This window comes from Artibeus jamaicensis, unplaced genomic scaffold (genome assembly GCF_021234435.1).
Source record: "Artibeus jamaicensis isolate MK-2021 breed Jamaican fruit bat unplaced genomic scaffold, CSHL_Jam_final contig_456, whole genome shotgun sequence".
Taxonomy (NCBI): domain Eukaryota; kingdom Metazoa; phylum Chordata; class Mammalia; order Chiroptera; family Phyllostomidae; genus Artibeus; species Artibeus jamaicensis.
In genome coordinates, this window is record NW_026521839.1 from 5,367,712 (window position 1) to 5,386,263 (window position 18,552).

The window sequence follows — 18,552 nt, forward strand, 5'->3', positions numbered from 1 at the left end:
AAATGCATAAACATCTGATAGAAGGGAAATGCTAAGTCAAAGAAAACTATACACACTTGTACTTCACTGATGATCTACAGTCTAACTTTTGGAGAATACTTTGGCTCTGTGGATGAAAAATCTGAAATTCATAATTAAAATATGTTTATCCACCTTTTTACTGAGATAATCAAGGAACCACTTACTGAGAGTAACTATACTTGGACTTTATTTTTGACTGACATTCTTTACCTTTTTTGTCTCTGTGCTCGATTTTAGCATCTCGTGCAATGAGTACAGATACAAGTTCTTCATGACCACCAGCACAAGCTAGTGTTAATGCTGTATCATGATTGCTCTCAGTCTAGAAGGGAAAAAAACAAGTTAGACTTTTTTTTTTACAATGGAGTTATTAACTAAGGAGCAAATAATATTTTTGTAATTAATAAACAATGATAATTTTCCCAAAAAAATGTGTAAAGTAAGTTTAAATAAACCAAAACACTCACGTGTGCATCAATGTCAACTGACGGATACACAGGGGGCAATGACTGGGAAGCCACATTGCTTGGAGACTGTGAACAGGGTTCAGATGTAAGACATTCTGTGGTCTGAGAGGAAGTGTTTGAACCAGTGGGCACTCTGCTACTCACAGCTGAAAAACAATATTCACATTCCTGAATTCTACTAAACAGAATGAAGTCCTTCAAATACAAAAAAATACAGAAAAACATAGTATCCTGTATCAGCAATATAATGTAGTCGTTAACTACCAAGCTTTGGAGTTAAGATGGACTTGTGTTACAATCCCACTACTGACTTTCTGCTCTTGGGCAATTAAGCCTCTTGAGAGTATCAATTTTCCTTATGTGTAAAACTGGCATAATAACAATAGTACCTGACTTGGAAGGCTGTTAGAAAGACTACTTAGAATAATGTAGGCAAAATACTTAGTATAGTGCCCGTTATTGACTGCAATATAACAAATGGTAGCCTTTTACATTATCAATGAAAAGAAAACAGTTTGCAATTAAAAAAATTAAAGAACTTTATATCTTATTTTGTTCAAGGCAATTAGATAAAAATATCCTGAAAACAATGCAAAAAAAAGGGAGAGAGAACAAGTTAGAATATTTCTCACATAAGTAGCAGAAAGCATGTATTTTTAGAGAAATTCAGTATCTGCTTTGAAAATTTGCTACAATAAATCAGTGTATGAAAAATCAAACTATTTTAAAAATGAACATTGAAACTTTTATTTGGAATCTCAATATCTGGTGTTTCAAAACTCTGTTAACTGAAATTATATTTTTATGTTTTTGTATATTTCTTGCATTTCATTAGAGATGAAATTTGCCTCAAAGAGAGGGAAACAGGACCTATCTCCGAGGGATGTTGTGAGTTGTCTGTGAGATAATTTATAAAAAGCATTTAACATAGTATTTGGCACATACTAAGTACTTAGTAAGTATAATTATCATATTTTATGGGACTTTCAGTACTGTTATTCATTGCATTGAAAATAAAAACATTACTAGTTACTCAAGAAGGAAAAAACTCAGAAAAAACATACGATCATTAATTATATAGGAAGAGAGACAACAAAGTTTCAGTGACGGCAATAAACAAACTTCTATTACCCAGACTAAAAGTCAATCAGAAACACATAGGTCTTAAAGGGAAATTTAAGCATTTCAAATGTTAGAGAATGTCTTCTCTCTAGAATTTAATTTCGATAGGACTGGAACCCAGTTACTTGCTAAAGTATCCACAAGTGTGAATGACTCAGTTTAATATACTACTTTTTAAAAATAACAACAAATTTTAAGATGTTCAGATATGTTGCTATATCAGCTGTCCTCCCCCCACCATCAATACACAATATGAATTTCTGTAGCTTGTAACCATATAAATACACATAATTTAACTATAGAAATTTAAAAATAGAAAAGATTATTACATATATTTGTTTCACCTATAAGAACATGTGCATGGAAAAAAGCTTTAAAATTTTTTGTTGTTTAATGAACTAAAAGCAGATTATCTGTTATACCTCCTCAAAATAGTTGATATATTTGGAAAATAACTTCAGTAAACAAGATACTAAAGACTGACAGCACCTTTATAATAAGATTTTTCAATGTGCTCATAATTATTAACATATGCCTTACTGAAGAACTATTTTCTCTCATTATTAATTTTGTTTATTCATGTTTATTTCTGTTATATGAAAAACAGATATTTAAAAATTTTTAAATAGATGACTAGAGTGCTATGCCAAAATATGATGATATAAAACACTTTTTTAAAGAGTTGACGTTTAAAAAAACTTTTGTGCATTTAAAAACTCTATTACCAGAAATGTGTTGTTATATCAATTATTGTACGTATTCTACAATATTCCTAGAAATAGTTTTTCCTCCTTGTAATAGTGACAGCCAGAAACATTCCATAGAAATGACTCTAACAGAATTGCATGCAAAAAGTTAAAAAATAAAACTAAAAAATAGCAAAGATTTAAAGGTACATGTGGAATAAATTTTATTAAGATAAAATTATACCAGGACTATGACATTTTTGTAAGTCCTAAATTGTTTCCTACATATGAACAAAATGTCTCTGAAAATGACCAAGATCCCTACCAAAAGTCAGCATATAATTCAAATTCAGCTCATGCAGCATTCTAAAAAGTGGTGATAAAAGAACTAAATGCAATATTCTACTTAATTCTTTATGAAATTTAAGAGTTTTGTAGGTAATATGGAAGATAATAATAAACCTTATTATATAAAAACCCCAGATAGTAGGTGTACATAAACTATGTTGTTGTAAAATGTTTTAATAAATTCATTATAATCTGTCTTATATAATAACTATTAATTGTATCTAATAAAATGATATAAATAAAATATTAATATCTATTAGAGGAAATTGTTTGAGGGTATTTTATTGTGAATGTCCTCTAAAATAAGGATTTCCTAACTACTCCTTTATTTCTAAATCACATTGACTGCCACAGAATTATTTAAAGTAATATATTTTGAACTAGAATTTGTTGTAAGAGAGCCTATTAAGGTGCCAACAGCCATACCAATGTGCTAAAGACACAAAACAACATTAAAACTTACATGCACATCAAATCTTAATATAAAAATAAGAAATTTTTTATTTATTACAATTTAGAAGTTTGAGAAAATAATACCTTTAAGACATTCAGAACTTCAAGTAGAATCAGATGCATGCTTATTACATCCAAGGTTCTTAAACCTGGCTGAACTGACTTTGACTCTTGTTACTTACTAGCAACTTAATTTCCATCAGCCTCAGTTTTTTAATAGAAAAACAGGTAGAAAAGGACTTGTTTCATAGGATTATTATAAACAGCTCAGGAGACAATGAATGTAAGTAAGCATTTGGCCCAGGGTTTGGAGCATGGTAAGTGCTCAGTAAGTGTGAATAATTGATAGTAGTTGGTTTTTAGACAATGTTCTTTATATAGTAATAGAAAAAATTTTGCTTCATGTTTCTAGAATTGCTCAACGGTCAAAGCTATTTTGAATTTCTTTAAGTTGCTTTAAATTTCCAGGCCTCAGTTCTAGATATTTGAACTAAGAGTCACTTACAATTACACTAAACTCTTAAAGCCCAACACTTTTTCAGAAGAAAAGGACTTGAGGAACTGTGCTCCCAATCACGAATTTACATATTTTGTGTCTGGGACTAAATCAAGTATCACACAAATAAGACTATATACTAAAAGGCTAAGTTAGCTAGTCAAGTCATGACATTAATAAATTATGTAATTACCAACTCACTATCATGACAAATTTTGAGAACAGAACAAAATATATAAAAAACTCCTATATTTACAGAGTAAATTTATTGCTATTACAAATGAATATTCTCTAAAGTATAATTGTAAGATGTACAGTATTCTCTCCTTTATTAAATACAAGGCATGAGAACTAGATTTAATTTAGACTTAATGAAAATTATTTATATGAACAGAATTTGTATATTTATTGGCTGATTTAAAAATCAAGGCTTATTAATAAAAGAATACGGTATAATATGGTAAGTCAACTATCACTAGATATTAAAGTCTAACAGAAATTAAATTTTATTAGTTTATATTATATATAATTATAAGATGTTCTCTATATCAGCTTTTTGAAGATTCATGTTAACTTTGTAAAAGACCATGTCAATTTAACAAATACTTCAGTGAAATAAAATTTGACCTCCCCTAAAAGAACCATCCAGCCATCTATTACACTACCATAAAGTTCTTATCTACAAGTTACCTTTAGAGCTGTTTACATACTCTTAAAAAAAACAAACACAAAAAACAGATCCTGAGTTACAACAAAACTAGATCAATCAGTAATGTGGATTTCATAACTGAGTATTTAATTAGGAGCACTATAATGCTATTTATAGAACCCTATGTCTTAAAAATTACTTCCAGATCACATTTCATTATTATTCACAATCATAGTTCATACTCCAATATCTGCTTTTATCCAGATTAGAAATCAGAACTATAAATGAACTATAAGAGTTTATTCATAATTTATAACAATTCTCAAAGCTAATGACAAAAAGTTACTTTGAGTTAAGTGTCTGTGGGCTAAATATATAAAAGCCCAAACTAAAGACTCTAAACTCCTTACAACATTTCCCAGAATTTTAATTTTCTTTACAAAAAATTAAGATACTGCTCCTCTGCACAGTGATACCTATTACATATTAGAGGAGTCCACAGGCTACATTATAATTCTTTAACCATTGGAAGTCACACACATGCCCAATAAAATTCTTGATTTAAGTAATTTAATTCCACATTTTTAAAGATTCAGTGAAGATTAGGAAGACTAAAGGCTCACAAAAGAAACTGGGATAGCATATTTGGGTTGGGAGGAGGGGAGGAGAGTATGACAAGAAGAAACAGACAACAGTAAGAAAAAAAATGTTGCAATCAAGAGACAGAGGACTGGCCTGCCTTTGAATATCACTCCAGCTACATCTTAGTTCTTGGTCTTCATCCACTGTCAACAGCCATCTGGCTGCATTTCTGAACTGGGCTCTCATGGAGGTGATACATTCACCAGCCATCTTTAGGAAGGTAAATGATTAATTGCACTGTTTTCCCACTGCTGCAAGGACAATGAAAGGGAAAGTAAACTTGTGCACCTCGTTTCATATCTAGTTGTAATATTCCACAAAAAAAAAAAAAAAGAAAACCAGAAATATATACTTTAATGTCACCAGGCCCTTGTGTGTGTGTGTGTGTGTGTGTGTGTGTGTGTGATCTGTCTGTGTGCTCTCAAGACAGTTAACATGAAAATCCCAATCTCCAAATCACCATCAAGTTGACAATAACTTATAACTTTAACTATCATAACCCACACACACTGTATCAACATGGAATGCTTATAATTTTCTCTGAACATCCTTTTTAATTAAAAATATTTAAATTGATCTAATAAAATTATAAATAAATAAAAAGCTATTTAATTTAGAATTCTGATTTCCAAACATCAAAATCACTAGTGGGAAAATATGTATAATCTTATGTGAGTACCTCTAAAGCCTACAAAGAAATTCTACTTTGAGCTCTCCTAACCAAGACACAACACAGGGTGGTTTTGATACCAAAAGTCTAACATAAAAGACCATGGCAACTTTATTCCTTTGTCTTTGCAAGTAAAAGAACAGAAAATGGGCAAACACACTTTGGTGTGTTAGTGCTGTTGAGCTTAGTTACTAATTCACTTCCAAAACACCTCAAGAAATAACGTTACAAAGATAGTTCTAAAATGGAAAAGTACAAAGCTGGTGTTTTTGGAGGGTCAGGTAAAGAAGTTGAGCACACAGATTAAAGAAAATCATTACAGATATATTTCTTAACCCACCTGCTATCAGGTCATCAAGAGTGTCGGTAAGCGTCTGGGCTGGAGTTGCAACCATTAGTCCATCTGGTTCTTGAACTAACAGCCCCTGATCATGTCCAGTAATAGCAATCTGAGGCTGTCCTATAATCTGATGATTACCTGATACTTTCTGAAGTTCAAGAGAATTTGTCCCATTAGAACCTAAGTCACTGGAAAAGTTACACTGCGGAGATGATAATGGCTGGACTGGGACAAAATCAATTTGTTCTGCCGATGGTGGAGACTGTTGCTCATCATCAACATCATTATCTTTAAATAAGATTGTGTTAACCTGAGGTAACTCTGAAAAGTGATCCTCTAGGAGACTACCATCTCCTTCCCCTTCTGGGAAGACTCCTCTATGAGAGCACTGCTGGTGTAGAGATACTGTGTCTTTCTGACCTTTGGTTTCCAAGTATTCTTTGGTAAATTGCTGCTGTGTTTTCATCTGCAACTGCCTTTCCACTTTCTGCAGCTCTTTCAGTATTTTCTTCTTCTTCTGGACTTGCTCTTCTCTGTTCTTTTTAAGTTCTTCTATCTTATCTTTGTTCAGAGGTTCACCTTGAATTAACTCCAATGACTTAAGCTGTGCTTTTTCAATAGCACTAATTCTTTGTCCCAGTTCATTCAGCTTTCCTTCAGTCTCCTCTACTATGCACTCCAAAGGCTGGTATGGGTGAAAAGGTGGCAGTACGTCCTGATCTGCTACCTGCAGGGAACTGGACTTCTGCTTGGATGTACCTAAGCACATGAAAAATGTTTGAAAAAGTGCCATGCTAAAAAAAAGAAAAAATCAGCTCCCCCTCCCACACACATGGACCTCCCTCCCCAAACCCTTAAAACTAATGCTACAGAATGAATGTTCAAAGGTTCACACAGTGGTAGGTAGATTAAAGACTATACTCATCTGTTTAACAGTACAAACTGGGATGTTGCTAATTCAAAAATGTGATTTTTTAAGATAAAAATATTAATCTTTAAAACAGAAGGATTTTGGAAATTAAGACAGGACAGGGAGAAAAGAAAATCTGAGAGGAAAGAACCTCAAAATTCTGCTTATTTAACTAGACTTTTAAAGAACATCAAATCTAAAGCAGTATCAAAATAGTGTTAAGATACTATTAATGTTAGCTTAACTGACCAATTGTCCTCTGCACAATATTAATTGTGCAAGATTAGTACATGAAACTATAACGTATAGATGAAAAGAAAGTGGTTTTCAAATCGCCAAAAAAATGCTTCTTTTAATATATTAAAATATGTGAAATCAGTTTTTTCAAGACATATCCTTCTGAAATTTTCCATTAAGTCTTTAACACTTCTGTACCTAAACATTAATATTAAAAAGGACATTTTTTCTGAGTTTAAATAAACTCTTCACATAAAAGTCTATGAGAGAAAAAAAAAAAAAGAATGTTACCTAGGATAAAATCAGATTTCCCATGTAAGAGTATTCATTTTGAAAATGTATGTTAAAAATAAAGTAAATGTATATTATGTTAAGGTTTGAATCACACTTAAGTTACACTCCTCATGACAAAAAATTATCAATATTAAAAATCTAACATCTGGACACAGAGTGAAGGATATATATAATAACCACTTTAATTCAAGGCTTAAACTTCTTGTTTAGGAAGAATTGTGAATATTCAGAATAAAAAGGAACAAATTACTGATATATCCTATAACAAGGATGAACTTTGAAAACGGTATGCTAAATCAGCAACAGATGTGTTGTGACACACTAGAGTGCCACAAGGATTTTTAACATATTCATGTAATACCTGATCATTTAGTCAGGGGCACTGACTTCTTTTCACTTAGGCTGCCAAATAAAAAAATGACAACAGCCAACATAATAGCTGTCTGGTGTGCATGAATCAAAATTACACCTACTTTTTTCTATCAGATTGGCAAAAAAAGGGGTTTTTTTGGTGTGCCGCAGAATTTTAATTTGTTTATGTGTGCCATGAAATGAAAAAGGTTGAAAATCACTATGCTAAGTGAAAGAAGACAGACACAAAAGGCCATATATTGTGCAACTTCATTTCTATCAAATCTGTAGAGACAGAAAGGAAAGTAGTAGTTACCAGGAGTTAGTGGTGAGAATGAAGACTAATTATCAAAAGGCATGAGAGATCTTTTGGAATAAAAAGAAATATTCTAAAATTAGATGGCAGTGATGGTTGCACAGCTCTGTACATTTATTAAAAGTCATTGCATTATACACTTAAAACGAGTGAACTTTATGGTATTTAAATTAAACAAGCCCTGGCTGGTGTGGTTCAGTTGACTGAGTGGCAACCTGCAAACTAAAGAAAGGGTTGCCAGTTCAATTCCCAGTCAGGGCACATGTCTGGGTTGTGGGGCAGGTCCTCAGTAGGGGGCATGTGAAAGGCAACAACACACTGATGTTTCTCTCCCTCTCTTTCTCCTTCCTTTGCCCTCTCTCTAAAAATAAATAAACAAAATCTTTTTTTTTTTAATAAATATTCTCTTGTTTCAGTATTTTTTTTTTAAAGACTTTATTTATCTTTAGAGGGGAAGGGGGGAAGGAGAGAGGGAGAGAAGCATCAATGTATGGTTGCTTTCGGGCATCCCCTGCTGGGAACTGGCCTGCAGGGAACCGGCCTGCAACCCAGGCATGTGCCCTGACTGGGAATCGAACCGCGATCGTACGGTTCGCAGGCCCGCACTCAATCCACTGAGCTACACAAACAAAATCTTTTTAAAAAATTAATTAAACAACATCGAAGGTCTTTTTCAAAAGAATTAGGTAAAAACAGTTGTCTACTCTTTTGGACTGTAGTCAATCTTTATTAATGACAGTTAAAAATTTTAAAAAATGGATCATTCAATGCATTCAAAATGATTCTCAAGTTCAAAAGAAAGAAGTCCCCACTACACGTTAAAACCTACTGAATTGCAAGAGGGTGACAAAACTGTTGAAGAACAGTATTAGACATTCAACTGCTTTTTTGCTAGAATAGGAGATCTTAAAACTGCAGCCATCTTAAATATCTGCAACATGTTTTATTACTGAAAAAGTTTAACAGTTTTTCCACAAGAAACTGTCTTTAACAAAGTCAGAAGACCACAGTTCCAAAATCACTGCCACCACACTTTAAGAGACTTAGTTATTCTTTAAGAGCAAACTTCAGCAAAAAAGTATTGTCTCTATTCAAATTTTATATTCCTCTCTGAGCAAAGTGGTAGGGAAAGACTTTATCCTTTCAGAGCAAAAGCCTTTAGATTTGTGAGATAATTTTATAAATATTTCCATAAGCTTAAATAGGAGTCCATGGTTTGGATTTATTTGTTCAAAGTACCTAATGGCAATCAATAGATAAGAAAAGAGAGGTCAGCCAGCACAAATAGCAATTAAACAAATCTGCTAGGCCAGCCAGGAAATTTTCAGTTGTGTGATAAATTCAGTGACATCAGCAGATTAAATTTAGAACTTCTGTAAAGACTAAATGCTCCTTTAAACTTTTATTAATTTCAAAACAGCCTTATAGAGTTGCTATGTAATTTGTATATAAGACTAAGAAAATCCATGTAAGAATACAATACTAACCAGGCTGGTAATTATATGAACATATTTGGGTGTTTACAAATTTAAAATCTTACAAATAATAAGATGATCCAAAATAAGACTAGAATTTTGAGGACAGTAATGGATAGGAATGGCCCTTTCTTGTTAACAAATGAGATGTAAGAAGTTTATAATGTAAAATATTAAAAGCAAGTTAACCAAATATGGAAGCTATAAGCCTAGAATATATGTAGCAGAAAAAACAAAGGATGGCAAGAGTAATGAACAGAAAGCAAGTCCTTCCCCAGAGAGTTAATGCCTGGGGACCTGTGGCCACAGAGCCAGTGGGATTGCCTGGATACACATCAAAGCACTAATACAAGCTATAACAGCATTAAGAGTAAAGCGGGTTGGCAAAAAATAAAAAGTGTAACTTAATCATTCATAGAAATAACAGTTTCAATTATGGAGAAAAGTAGAGAATGTGATGAGTGTCCTTTCAGAAACAAATTTTCAATTTGTAGGAAGATAATAATACATAAGATCTAGAAAATAAGAGTTCTGTCTCCTTCTAACACCTCCCACTGTCACATATAAAAAAATAAGTATGTTCATTGGTAACACTGAATAACATTGTAAAGTACTTTCTAGGAATTCAGGAAAAGTCACCAACTCATCTTTTAGGTTAGGTTTCTATCCTACTTTCTGATCTTTTACTTTTCCTCCATTAATATAGAAAAAAATTATAATAGAAAACCATGATATTCGACAGCTTAGAATGTGGCCTTTAATTTTTTATGGGCAGTGAGGGAATGAGGTGAACATGTACTTGCCAAATATTTGGTTTACTACTGAAATGAGTTAATTCTACCAATCATTTTGTGTCTAAAATAATAATATATCGTGCAATAGAAAAATAATAGCCAAAGGACAGAATGAGTGATACACAGATCTAGATTTGGTTTCATATTTTCTTAACTTGGTTTTGTCTAATCAAATATAAACTTTGATCTGTGATCTCTTTGCTTTCTTATATCACTACATAGCAACTTACTAGAATAATTTTTTTTAAAGAATGATTTTTTAAAACGGCATTCCCAACTGGGTCTTCAATAGAGAGAAAAAAAGGTTAATGAAGTAGTACAGAAAATAACACAGCACATAAAATGAAGCACAGTATCTATTATCTAATGAAACTTGTGTGTGGTTAAGTAGATATAGATTATATTCTGGGTTTCAATATTCTTACTGTGTTCATAGTAAAAAATGAAAGCCAATGGCCTAGAATTTACTCATTTTTCCCCTTTATGTCTAAATATCGATCTCAAGACTTCCCACATAATAGAGCATGCTATATACATCTTTAACACAGTAAGGTTAACCAAGAGTGTCCAAAGACACTGTGTTATAAGCTAGGAGATTAATTCAACCTTCTATCTTTTACTATAAGCAGTTATATGTTAAAAGACATCATTAAATTTGGGCATATGTAATCCATGTAAGCATGATTACATAATGGAAATCTACTAGAGAGTATCAGTAGTAAAATTTCCATAAGAATACTCAATTTAATTCACTGTACAAATATTTTTTCCACATACTTTTAATGATTTGATATAAAAGCATGAGAACTTTTCATGTTACCTATTCACCCTGGGATATAAAACAGCATGTTAATTTAATACTTACTTTATATTTATATTTGTTTTCAATCTTTCCCCCATCATTCTAGAATACTATTTTTTATTAATTAAAAAAAAAACATTTTCTTTAATCACAATGTCCCCATTCTTAAAAATTCTTAATAATTTTCTGTTGTATATTCTTAGCCTGGCATTAGTTTATTCAACAAATACTGGAACATCTAGTACAAGAGAGGCATAGTGGACCATAGAAAAATAAGCAATATAAACCCTGCCCATGCGGAGCTTACAGTCTAAAAGAGGAGATAAAAAATATACAAGTCCAAATATAAGGATAAATCCAAAGATTGGCAGGCATGGAAATGGGGGTACAGAGGGACCCTATGCATTGCTGGTGGAAGTGTAAACTGTTCTGGAGCCATTCTAGAGAGCAAATTTGTATAATAGTATTATGAGATAAACATTATGCATTCCTATGACAGGCAATTCTACTCCCGAGTTTATCCCAAAGAAATTCTCACACAGATCCATAAAGGGAGTGAACCAGGATTTTCATCACAGCATCATCTGTGGTGGTGAGAAGTGAGAGGCAGCTGGGTGCCCACCACTGAGAGAAAGGACAGGTAGAAATTGGAGGACACACAGGGTGCAGGATTGCTGCGGTCAGGAACAGTCCACAGTGGTAGACATATAACTAGATCTTAAAAACGATGTTGAGTGAAAAAAAGTGAAAACAACATGGGGTTACAGCACAATAGCATTTACATAAATTAAAAATATCTACAAAGTAGTAAACAGAAGAATTTGTAAGAATGAAAGAATCTGCATATCAAACAAAACAGAATGAATGTGAAAAAGAATAAAAAGGAGTAAGTAAAACAATAGAGGAGCCACCATGTCAAAGCAGCAGGAACTGAGCATGATTAACTCAACCTTCTTTGCCTGCACTCCAAAGGGGACGGGTGGTGTAGGAGTGACCAGAGCCAGAAGGAAGATGCAATGAAGTGCTGTAGGAGTTCAGAGCAAAGAAATTACTCCTCAAGAGGACTTGAGGTGCACACAGAAGATGTATAGGTTTTGTTTCATCCTGATGTCAGTTACACGCTTTTGTAACAGAGAATTCGAAACTGCAAACCTGCATAGGATAATTGAGTCCTCTTTTAGAATCTCTGTAGAACCAGTTACAACAAATAAGTTAGATGCAACGAATGGCTTCAATCAACAAGTTTATTTAAAAAATTGACTTTGAAAGACAGAGGGTTGATATTACTTATATAATCTTTCCCATCTGAATATTCATAACTATATGTAATAAAGCTAAATAATGCCAGAAAACTGAGCTTATCACTCTCACCTAGTTTCACATTTTGTTTATGGAGGTGATTCTGAGGTCTGTCAGATACTATCTAGAATAGAAAATCCTTGAAAATCGACAACAGATATGTGAGATTAGTTGCCTAAATGAGGAGAACATGGGTCAGGATGCATGGAGCCTAGACAAATGCTGCACATGGGTCATAAAAGAAAAGAATAGGTAAACAGGATATAGAGAAAACACCAGGGTAAGATCTTAGGCAATGAATATATTTTAAAAGGATACAAGTTTAGTAAGATTTATTTAAAACACACAGGAGTAAAATGTTGTAGGAACTTGAAAAGGATGGTTGCTAGAAGAGGAAAATAAGAGTCTTAGAGAATAAGAACCCTTCCTTTATCCCTAATTGCGTACGCAACACTGATATAATATACACAGTCTTAGGAGAAACAAAGGGTCAAGCATCATTTCATTACTCCAAGGAACTTCTCTAGAGACACAAATGAGAAGTTTTAGAGAAAAAGCCACCTCAAGGAGAAAAATATAACAACATATCTTTAATAATTTAAGATGGGTTTTTCTATCCTGTAGATTCAGTGTGCACTTTTATATCAACTGATTTTTCCAAATTCATACTGACATAACATTCTAACATGCACCTGAGTTATCCTAACACTACATTTTAACACAATGCATTATCACAGTTTGATCCTGCATAAGTAAATATTAAGTTGGCAATCACTTGGCAGCTGGCAACAGCAAGTGCCCAAGTGTCTAGAGTGTTGACTTTTTTCCTTCCCTAATAATTTTTAAAAAATTTAAGATGCCTTAAAAGGTAGTCTATTTTTATACTATTAAGTAATAAAACATCAAAGTAATTAGATACTCTATATAAGAAGGTAACTCAATATGCAAAAATGATTACTCACTTGAGTATCAATTTAAAAAATCACTATCCAAAAATTTCAATTTACTTACATATTAAATTTAAAATTTTACTTCCGCCCTACATATATTTCATGTCTTTCCTAGCTTATTTCTCAGCTATTTTGTGGTCCATGTTAATAATATATATTTTTAAAGATTCCTTATTTAGTATTAAATTTCCTTCCCTAAAGTTAGTACAGTCCTCTATAGGGTTTATCCAAACAAGAAGCAATAGAAACAAAGGCACTTAAGTTTCAATATTTTCCTAAAAACTGTCAGCAATGATGCTCAGACTCCTTAACAAGTACATGCTTAATTTACTTTTTATTTGTTAAGATTACAAATGGCAGCCTTCATTTTCTGAAAAGTTTGAATACCTATGTACTCAATGTAAAGCTGCTAGAATTAGCATAAGTCAGAGGAGCTACAGACATTTTATCTCTGAAATTAATAGTTTAGAAATGAAGTAATCCTTCATGAAGGCCCTCAATACTCTAAATTACTAAAATTGACATGATTTCGAAGAAGCTTCTGTTTGCTGCTGTAAAAATTAGCCCTGACCAACTTTTCTTAAAGCACAGCATTAAAGATACCAATACATACTAACACACTTCATTGTGATTTCAAAAATCTAGGACTTGAATGTCATATACTGAAGAAAATATGCTCACAAATTTGTTCTCATGTAGTTTACAAAGTACCTATTTTCTTGTTTCAGAGAACTCAGATATAACTATACATGGTGATCAAGTGAAGGCACTTTTTATATCTACAGTGAAAAGAGAAAAAATATCAGAGCTCACAAACTTGAGTCCTTTAAATAGTGTACACTCCTTAATATGCACTTGGATGTTATTTATATACTTTTTGATAGTTATTTGTATGGGTATACTGACAGACTTAATCCACTATGTTCTGTATTATGTGAAAGAAACTAAATTTAGGAATTTTTAAACTTTTCACTCAATGAATTGAATCGGTGTTACTAAGACTTAATTAGACAACAATAAATTTTCATTCTTCATATTATATTACTATTTAGCTAAAGAATTGTCAAATGAGAAATTAATGTCTGATGAATTTTCACTACTTTAATAAATAACTTGGTTTGCTTCTTTAGTATTTTCACCTGTACTGGATAAAAAAGTACACCTAACAGTATGTTAACAGGAAAATAAGGCACTTTTTCTAGTACTTAATGCCTTTTCTATTTTCAGCAGTCTGTAAGAACTATCAGCATTTTCAGAATTACCTACCTCAATTAATCACGGGATTATGAATTCACTAATTAGATAATAAATACCCATTTTAAGAAAATAATTAAAAAACTAACCTTTTTGTACTCCTAAAAGGGCAGGGGAGTTTTCCTGTGAAGTTCTGTCAGGCTCCTGGGGAGGTACAACCATGGCGAGTGTATGCACCGGTACACGTGGAACCTAAAAGTCAACTCAAAAAAAATAATCTCAGACCAAGAATAAAACAAAGGCCCACAGACTAAACAGAGATCCTGTTTTAGATTTTCTTCAAACCACCAAATTAACTTTTTTGTTTCTTAAAAAAAAATCCTCCACTAAGGAATAATTTCTGAGAATACTAACTGGTCAAACGTAGGCAATCTACAAGTAGTGAATGATTTAAGCTAAATGGAATTAATACTCTCTTGCTAAGAAGAAAGCCTTGCTAACTCCAATTATAGCTAAGTACAAGCACATTCACTGTCTAATTTACCCTTGTTCAAATTCCACGTGGGTCAAAAGAAAAAAATTCCATATAATCTCCTAAATTGCAGGTATATTAGCAGGCTCAGGATAATTTTGTAGACAAGAACTTATGATCATATTACTGAACTCTATATGCTTACTACACTGTCAATATTCTCTCCATATTTTTAGGTAGGTTTAAAAAATAACTTAATGAACTTTTGATGCATATGTCCTGGTTAACTATACTTTGCTGGTTGACAAAGTAATCTCTAGGATAAATTACAGTGTCTTGGAAGGTATTAAGGGAAAAACTTTTTCTTAGTTCAAAATTATGCTTAATGTATTCATTAAAAAACAAACCACCCTAGCCCTGGCTGAGTAGCTCAGTTGCTCAGAGCATTGTCCTGAGCAACACCAAGGTTGCAGGTTTGATTCCCGGTCAGGGCATACACAAGAATCAACAAATGGATGTATAAATAAGTGGAACAACAAATCAATGTTTCTCTATCACACTTACTCTTCTAAGTCAATAAATAAAAAGTAAAAAAAAAAAAAAAACCCAAAGAACTAGTTGTAGTAAGATGACAACTTGCAATATTTATATTTGTATTTGGTATTATTTTTTTAAAAAACACTATTTTTAGTAAATAAGATAATTTCCACAAAGAAAATAAACCTTAGCTAATATCTGATCATGTTTATCTCAATACGCAATAGAAAAGAGAACAAAACAATTTTACTAAAAACACATTTTAAACAAAAATTCCGAATTTGCAAGAACAGTTATATTTACAAAGAAGCTCTGTTTTACTTTACCTGAGATTGATCTTGGGAAGGTGGAGTGAGCAGAGATACATCTGCAGCAGGAACTGACAGAATGTTGTTTGGATAATCCAACAGATAAGAAACAACATTAGTATGGCCCCCTTTTGCAGCTTCAATGAGCATTGTTGAGCCATCCTGAGAAAAATTGACACCATAATTAATTATCTGTAAATTTCTTCTTATATGATTACTATACATCTTTGAGTTTCTTAGCAACTCATAAGAACAAATCGGACAAACATATATTGTATTAGACGACACATATTTGATTAAAGCCTTTGACCTAAAGGATGTGTATGGGGAGGAACTAGATTCTAAAAGTAGAATGAAAAAGTTACTAAAACAGAAAGATAGGAATGCAAAAGAATAGGGCATGAAATCCAAGAAAAAATATTTAGAGAAAGTATATTAAGTTCTTCAGCTATAGTAGCACATATTCAAAATATTATAAATATCAAGTAAGACTGAAAAGACCTTGGGTACTTTGGAAATAACTATAAATTAAAACCTAAATTATGGAGAGCAATTTGGGGGTAATAGTAAAAAAGAATATGCCATATGATACAACAAAACAGCAATTTGGAATTAAGACAATTCTGTATGATAAAATGAAGCAAAGATGTTTTATAAACTGAACTTGCAACTGGTCAAATTCACAACTGTGCCTATTACCCAGAACAGGAACTGTAAAATTTAAGAATAACCAAGAGATTCTTTCTTAACATACTTTAATGGTAATGTACATATATTATTTATTTATTCACTTATTTTAAAGTAGAACACCTTGAGTCGATGCGTAGGGTCAGCCCCATGAGCCAGGAGTAGTTCAACAACTGCCAGGTGACCTCCTGCACATGCCAGTGACACCACCGTGTGATCATTATTGGCTGTAGCCCTATTCACATTGGCACCTTCAAAGAGAAAAAAGAAGCAATCTTAGCAAAAGTTGGAATCAAGCCAGTTCACAGACAATACCACTGTAAAGATCTTTTATGAACTATAATACAGATATAAAAAAACACACAAATCATTATTGCATACTTTGAAAATTTTTCACAAAGTGAACACAGCCATGTCATCAGCACCCAGATCAAGAAAGAGAACATTATCCACACACCAAAAGTCCTACCATGTGGCCCTTTGCAGTCAGTACCCACACCTCCAACAGTAACTACTATCCTGACTTCCAAACCGATTTTAGTTTTTGAACTTCATCTGAATGAAGTTATACAATATACTCTTTTGTTTGTGTCTGGCTTCTCTTGCTCGATATATTATTTGTGAGATTCATCCACATTGCTGCACACAGTTGTAGTTCATTCATTCAATACCACTTTTAAAATGGAAAATCTAGAAGACTAAGATTAATAAGTATATATAGGTTAACATAAGCATCAAATCATAGCATTGTGAGACTTCCGCCAAGATGGAGGCATAGGTGGAGACGCCTTGCTTTCTCACACAACCAAGTTTAGAGTCAACTAAATATTAGCAACAGAAAACACAGCCAGAACATAGAAAATGAACTTTTTGGAAGTCTGATAACAACAAATTCTTCAGCCTGACCGGTAAGAGGGGCAAAACCAGCAGCTGGTGGAGCGGGGTTGCACAGGAAAACTCGGTCAGACAGACTCAGGTGTGCGAAACCCAGGTGCAGGGTTGCAACGGGTGGACCTAGTGAGTGAGCCAACAAGCGACTGAGGGGAACCAGCAAGAAAGCAGGGCCGAGATTTGACTGTGGTTGCGCATTCGTGTGCAGATAGACCAGCGGGAGAGTGGGCAGTTAGACGGGACCCAGCAGGCCCCAGCAGCGAGCGCAGGAGAGGGCGCTGCCATTTCCCCACTCTGACCCCGCCTCCACATACAGCGTCACAACCCAGCGACCTGGGAGTCCAAGGCTCCGCTCCTCATACTTAACAGGCGTGAACAGACCAAAACATTATGGATCAAGAAGATCTCAAAGCCCCACAGCCCATAACTCTAAGTGACCAAGAAACAGCAAAACTTTCAGATGCACAGTTCAAAACACTGGTGATCAGGATGTTCACTGAACTGGTTGATTTTAGTCACAAATTAGATGAACAAATGAAGGCTAAACTAATTGAAATGAATGGAAATGCACAGGAAACCAATAGTAATGGAAAGGAAAGTGGGACTCGAATCAAAGGAGTGGACTAGAAAGAAGAAAAAAATGACCAAACAGAAAAGGATGAAGAAACGAGAATTGAAAAAAAATGAGGAGAGGCTTAGGAACCTCCAGGACATCTTTAAATGTTCCAACATCCAAATTATAGGGGTACCAGAAGGGGAAGAGGAACAGCCACCAGTGGAAAACTTATTTGAACACATAATAAAGGAGAACTTCCCAATCTGGCAAAGGAAATAGACTTCCAGGAAATCCAGGAAATCCAGGAAGCTCAGAGAGTCCCAAAGAAGTTGGACCCAAGATGGAACACACCAAGGCACATCATAATGACATTAGGCAAGATTAAAATGAAGGAGAGACTCCTAGAAGCAGCAAGAGATAAGGGGACAGTCACCTACAAAGGAGTTCCCATCAGACTGTCAGCTGATTTCTCAAAAGAGACTTTACAGGCAAGAAGGGGCTGGAAAGAAGTATTCCAAGTCATGAAATCCAAAGACCTACATCAAGATTGCTCTATCCAGCAAAGCTTTCATTTAGAATGGAAGG

The 18,552-nt window shown here is 33.4% G+C and overlaps 1 protein-coding gene across 3 annotated transcripts in view; it reads right to left on the bottom strand.

Moving 5' to 3' along the window:
• Positions 1 to 18,552, bottom strand: part of ANKHD1 (ankyrin repeat and KH domain containing 1) — a 112,946-nt gene that overhangs the window by 27,541 nt on the left and 66,853 nt on the right. For all 3 annotated transcript variants that reach the window (XM_037147533.2, XM_037147534.2, XM_037147532.2), the window contains 6 exons: positions 16,644 to 16,771; positions 15,852 to 15,995; positions 14,666 to 14,768; positions 5,895 to 6,653; positions 489 to 634; positions 232 to 343 (listed from right to left, as the gene is read on the bottom strand). In XM_037147533.2, coding sequence (XP_037003428.2) covers positions 232 to 343; positions 489 to 634; positions 5,895 to 6,653; positions 14,666 to 14,768; positions 15,852 to 15,995; positions 16,644 to 16,771 — 1,392 coding nt within the window. The remainder of the gene's footprint in view (positions 1 to 231; positions 344 to 488; positions 635 to 5,894; positions 6,654 to 14,665; positions 14,769 to 15,851; positions 15,996 to 16,643; positions 16,772 to 18,552) is intronic.